The following is a 5779-nucleotide window of genomic DNA, read 5'->3' as shown; positions in this document are numbered from 1 at the left end:
GGGAGGGAAGGGGGGAGCTGGGGTGGGTGACCCCGGACTGAGTGACCCGAGGGTGGGTGACCCCGGACTGGGTGTCCCCAGCATGGGTGACCCGGCGGTGGGTGACCCAGGGGTGGGTGTCCCCGATCTGGGTGACATTGGGGTGGGAGACCCAGAGATGGGTGTCCCCAGCCTGGGTGACCCGAGGGTGGGTGTCCTCGGACTCGTTGTCCCCAGCATGGGCGTCCCAGGGCTGGGTGGGCAGGGGATGGGTATCCCCAGCTGGGGTGTCCCCAACTTTGGTGTCCCCGTCCTGGGGGACCTGACGGTGGGTGACCTGGGGATGGGTGTCCCCAGCCTGGGTGACCCGAGGATGGATGACCCCGGAATGGGTGACCCGGGGGTGGGTGACCCCAGCCTAGGTGACACGGGGGTGGGTGTCCCAGGACCGGGTGTCTTCAGCATGGGCGTCCCAGGACTGGGTAACACAGGGGTGGTTGTCCCCAAACTGGGTGACCCGGGGGATGGGTGACCCGGAGGAGGGTGTCCCTGGACTGGGTGACCCCAGACTAACTTTGGGGGCCCCGTCCTGGGGGCCCTAGGGGTGGGTGACCCGGGGATGGGTGTCCCCAGCCTGGGTGACCCGAGGATGGATGACCCCGGAATGGGTGACCCGGGGGTGGGTGACCCCAGCCTAGGTGACACGGGGGTGGGTGTCCCAGGACCGGGTGTCTTCAGCATGGGCGTCCCAGGACTGGGTAACACAGGGGTGGTTGTCCCCAAACTGGGTGACCCGGGGGATGGGTGACCCGGAGGAGGGTGTCCCTGGACTGGGTGACCCCAGACTGGGTGACCCAGCCTCGGTGACCCAGGGGTGGGTGACCCGGGGATGGGTGTCCCCAGCCTGGGTGACAAGGGAGTGGGTGTCCCCAGACTGGGTGACCCAGGGGTGGGTGACCCACGGGTGGGTGACCTGGGGATGGATGTCCCCAGCCTGGGTGACCTGGGGATGGATGTCCCCAGCCTGGGTGACCCGAGGTTGGGTATCCTGAGACTGGGTGTCCCCAGCATGGGTGTCCCAGGGCTGAGTGACACGGGGTTGGGTGTCCCCAGCCTCGGTGACCCAGCGGTGGGTGACCCGGGGATGGGTGTCCCCGATCTGGGTGACGGGGGGGTGGGTAGATGAGGATGGGTGTGCAGGGGATGGGTGTCCCTGGACTGGGTGTCCCTGGACCGGGTGCCGCAGGGATGAGTGTGACACGGCCAGGCAGGCAAGGGCTGGATGTGCAAAAACTGGATGTGCCAGGGATCGGCTGGATGTACCAGGGATGTGCAGTTGTGCAAGGGCCAGATGTGCCAGGGGTGGATGTGCTGCATCTGGGCAGCTGTGAAAGGGCTGGGCAGTCACAAAAGGGCTGGAGTGGGTGTCCCCGATCTGGGTGACATTGGGGTGGGAGACCCAGCGATGGGTGTCCCCAGCCTGGGTGACCCGAGGGTGGGTGTCCTCGGACTCGTTGTCCCCAGCATGGGCGTCCCAGGGCTGGGTGGGCAGGGGATGGGTATCCCCAGCTGGGGTGTCCCCAACTTTGGTGTCCCCGTCCTGGGGGACCTGACGGTGGGTGACCTGGGGATGGGTGTCCCCAGCCTGGGTGACCCGAGGATGGATGACCCCGGAATGGGTGACCCGGGGGGGGGTGACCCCAGCCTAGGTGACACGGGGGTGGGTGTCCCAGGAGAGACCCAGCGATGGGTGTCCCCAGCCTGGGTGACCCGAGGGTGGGTGTCCTCGGACTCGTTGTCCCCAGCATGGGCGTCCCAGGGCTGGGTGGGCAGGGGATGGGTATCCCCAGCTGGGGTGTCCCCAACTTTGGTGTCCCCGTCCTGGGGGACCCAGCGGTGGGTGACCTGGGGATGGGTGTCCCCAGCCTGGGTGACCCGAGGATGGATGACCCCGGAATGGGTGACCCGGGGGTGGGTGACCCCAGCCTAGGTGACACGGGGGTGGGTGTCCCAGGACCGGGTGTCTTCAGCATGGGCGTCCCAGGACTGGGTAACACAGGGGTGGTTGTCCCCAAACTGGGTGACCCGGGGGATGGGTGACCCGGGGGATGGGTGACCCGGAGGAGGGTGTCCCTGGACTGGGTGACCCCAGACTGGGTGACCCAGCCTCGGTGACCCAGGGGTGGGTGACCCGGGGATGGGTGTCCCCAGCCTGGGTGACAAGGGAGTGGGTGTCCCCAGACTGGGTGACCCAGGGGTGGGTGACCCACGGGTGGGTGACCTGGGGATGGATGTCCCCAGCCTGGGTGACCCGAGGTTGGGTATCCTGAGACTGGGTGTCCCCAGCATGGGTGTCCCAGGGCTGAGTGACACGGGGTTGGGTGTCCCCAGCCTCGGTGACCCAGCGGTGGGTGACCCGGGGATGGGTGTCCCCGATCTGGGTGACGGGGGGGTGGGTAGATGAGGATGGGTGTGCAGGGGATGGGTGTCCCTGGACTGGGTGTCCCTGGACCGGGTGCCGCAGGGATGAGTGTGACACGGCCAGGCAGGCAAGGGCTGGATGTGCAAAAACTGGATGTGCCAGGGATCGGCTGGATGTACCAGGGATGTGCAGTTGTGCAAGGGCCAGATGTGCCAGGGGTGGATGTGCTGCATCTGGGCAGCTGTGAAAGGGCTGGGCAGTCACAAAAGGGCTGGACGTGCCAGAGCAGGGCAGTTGTGCAATGGCTGGGTGGGTGTGCCAGGGGTGGGTGGCTGTGCAAGGGTCATGCAGTTACACCAGGGTTGGGTGTGCAAGGGCTGGGTGTGCAAGGACTGGCCATGTCAGCAGTGGGCAGGTGTGCAAGGTCCAGATGTGCATGGAGTGGCCGTGCCAGTGCTGGGTATGCAATGGCTGGATGTGCCAGGGCAGGAGAGTCGTGCAAGGTCTGAGTGTGGCAGGGATGGACATCTGTGCAAGGGTCGGGTAGTTGTGCAAGGGGTGTATGTGCCACATCAGGACAGCTGTGCAAGGGCTGGGCAGTCATGCAAAGACTGGGTGTGCAAGGGTTGGACGTGCCAGGGATGGGCGGCTGCGCAAGGATCGGGCAGTTGTGGAAGGCCCAGGTGTGCAAGGTGTGGCAGTGCCAGCCCTGGGCATGCGAGGGTTGGGTGTGCAAGGGCTGAATGTGCCAGGGCTGGGCATCTGTGCAAGAGTTCCCCCAGCCTGGGTGACCCGAGGATGGATGACCCCGGAATGGGTGACCCGGGGGTGGGTGACCCCAGCCTAGGTGACACGGGGGTGGGTGTCCCAGGACCGTGTGTCTTCAGCATGGGCGTCCCAGGACTGGGTAACACAGGGGTGGTTGTCCCCAAACTGGGTGACCCGGGGGATGGGTGACCCGGGGGATGGGTGACCCGGGGGATGGGTGACCCGGAGGAGGGTGTCCCTGGACTGGGTGACCCCAGACTGGGTGACCCAGCCTCGGTGACCCAGGGGTGGGTGACCCGGGGATGGGTGTCCCCAGCCTGGGTGACAAGGGAGTGGGTGTCCCCAGACTGGGTGACCCAGGGGTGGGTGACCCACGGGTGGGTGACCTGGGGATGGATGTCCCCAGCCTGGGTGACCCGAGGGTGGGTATCCTGAGACTGGGTGTCCCCAGCATGGGTGTCCCAGGGCTGAGTGACACGGGGTTGGGTGTCCCCAGCCTCGGTGACCCAGCGGTGGGTGACCCAGGGATGGGTGTCCCCAGCATGGGTGACCCAGCGGTGGGTGACACGAGGGTGGGTGTCCCCGATCTGGGTGACAGGGGGGTGGGTGGATGAGGATGGGTGTGCAGGGGATGGGTGTCCCTGGACTGGGTGTCCCTGGACCGGGTGCCGCAGGGATGAGTGTGACACGGCCAGGCAGGCAAGGGCTGGATGTGCAAAAACTGGATGTGCCAGGAATCGGCTGGATGTGCCAGGGATGTGCAGTTGTGCAAGGGCCAGATGTGCCAGGGGTGGATGTGGGATGGCTGTCCCCAGGCTGGGTGACAAGGGAGTGGGTGTCCCCGGACTGGGTGACCCAGGGGTGGGTGACCCACGGGTGGGTGACCTGGGGATGGATGTCCCCAGCCTGGGTGACCCGAGGGTGGGTATCCTGAGACTGGGTGTCCCCAGCATGGGTGTCCCAGGGCTGAGTGACACGGGGTTGGGTGTCCCCAGCCTCGGTGACCCAGCGGTGGGTGACCCGGGGATGGGTGTCCCCGATCTGGGTGACGGGGGGGTGGGTAGATGAGGATGGGTGTGCAGGGGATGGGTGTCCCTGGACTGGGTGTCCCTGGACCGGGTGTCGCAGGGATGAGTGTGACACGGCCAGGCAGGCAAGGGCTGGATGTGCAAAAACTGGATGTGCCAGGGATCGGCTGGATGTACCAGGGATGTGCAGTTGTGCAAGGGCCAGATGTGCCAGGGGTGGATGTGCTGCATCTGGGCAGCTGTGAAAGGGCTGGGCAGTCACAAAAGGGCTGGACGTGCCAGAGCAGGGCAGTTGTGCAATGGCTGGGTGGGTGTGCCAGGGGTGGGTGGCTGTGCAAGGGTCATGCAGTTACACCAGGGTTGGGTGTGCAAGGGCTGGGTGTGCAAGGACTGGCCATGTCAGCAGTGGGCAGGTGTGCAAGGTCCAGATGTGCATGGAGTGGCCGTGCCAGTGCTGGGTATGCAATGGCTGGATGTGCCAGGGCAGGAGAGTCGTGCAAGGTCTGAGTGTGGCAGGGATGGACATCTGTGCAAGGGTCGGGTAGTTGTGCAAGGGGTGTATGTGCCACATCAGGACAGCTGTGCAAGGGCTGGGCAGTCATGCAAAGACTGGGTGTGCAAGGGTTGGACGTGCCAGGGATGGGCGGCTGCGCAAGGATCGGGCAGTTGTGGAAGGCCCAGGTGTGCAAGGTGTGGCAGTGCCAGCCCTGGGCATGCGAGGGTTGGGTGTGCAAGGGCTGAATGTGCCAGGGCTGGGCATCTGTGCAAGAGTCAGGCAGTCGTGCAAGAGCTGGATGTGCAAGCACCAGCTGTGCAAGGGCTGGACAGCTGTGCTAGCTCCAGACAGTTGCACGAGGCTTGAGTGTGCAAGAGCTGGATGTGCCAACACTAGGCAGGCAGGCAAGAGCCTGACTCTTGTGCAAGGGCTGCATGTGCCAGGGCTGGACCACTGGGGTAGGGGTGAGTGTGCAAAGGCCAGAGTGGTGTGCAAGGGCCGGGTGTGCAAGGGCTGGGTGTGCAAGGGCTGGATAGGCTATGGCTAAGCATCCATGCAAGGGCTGGGCAGCTGTGGCAGAGCTCAAGGGTTGGATCCGCTGTGCACGGAGCAGAGATGCACGGGCCAGGCGTGCAACGAGTAGGCGCACGAGGGCCGCGGGTAGCGATGATCCACCGTGCAAGAACTAGGTAGTTGTGCAAGGGCTGGATGGTTGTCCGAGGGTTAGACATGCCGGTCAGGTTTTTAAAGACGAGGCAACCCCGCGGAGGCAAGATGGGCAAGAGCCGATCCAGAAGGGAAGAGCCCATCAGCGGTGCGAAGGCGGCAACGTGGAAGGGCACAAACATCGCACGCTCCCGTGCGCACACTCCCCGCCTTGTGCGAGAGCGATGCGCCCCAGCGGATGGGAGCAGCGAGACCCCGACGGGTGGACAGGACGATGAGCACTGCGGCGGGGAAGTGGTTAATGCCCTCGATGTCAGCGCTGGGTTGTTCCAGGTTGCTCTACGTCACTCTCGCCGTCACCTTTGAGGCAATTTTTGCCCCCGCTGCCGCCCCAGAACAAAACGGTTCCCCCTCCTGAGC

At 65.4% G+C, this 5779-nt stretch overlaps 1 protein-coding gene across 1 annotated transcript in view; it reads right to left on the bottom strand.

The window, feature by feature from the left end:
- LOC104282425 (ejaculatory bulb-specific protein 1-like) overlaps nucleotides 1–5424 on the bottom strand; it is an 8482-nt gene extending 3058 nt beyond the window's left edge. The window contains exons 1-3 of the mRNA XM_009880517.1: nucleotides 5369–5424; nucleotides 674–733; nucleotides 302–397 (exon numbers count right to left, since the gene is read on the bottom strand). Of these exons, the coding sequence (XP_009878819.1) occupies nucleotides 302–397; nucleotides 674–733; nucleotides 5369–5424 (212 nt within the window). The remainder of the gene's footprint in view (nucleotides 1–301; nucleotides 398–673; nucleotides 734–5368) is intronic.
- Nucleotides 5425–5779: the final 355 nt, after the last annotated feature.

This window comes from Charadrius vociferus, unplaced genomic scaffold (assembly GCF_000708025.1).
Source record: "Charadrius vociferus isolate BGI_N301 unplaced genomic scaffold, ASM70802v2 scaffold12, whole genome shotgun sequence".
Classification (NCBI taxonomy): domain Eukaryota; kingdom Metazoa; phylum Chordata; class Aves; order Charadriiformes; family Charadriidae; genus Charadrius; species Charadrius vociferus.
Note: the sequence above shows the minus strand (reverse complement) of the source record. Positions and strands in the feature narration are given on the sequence as shown.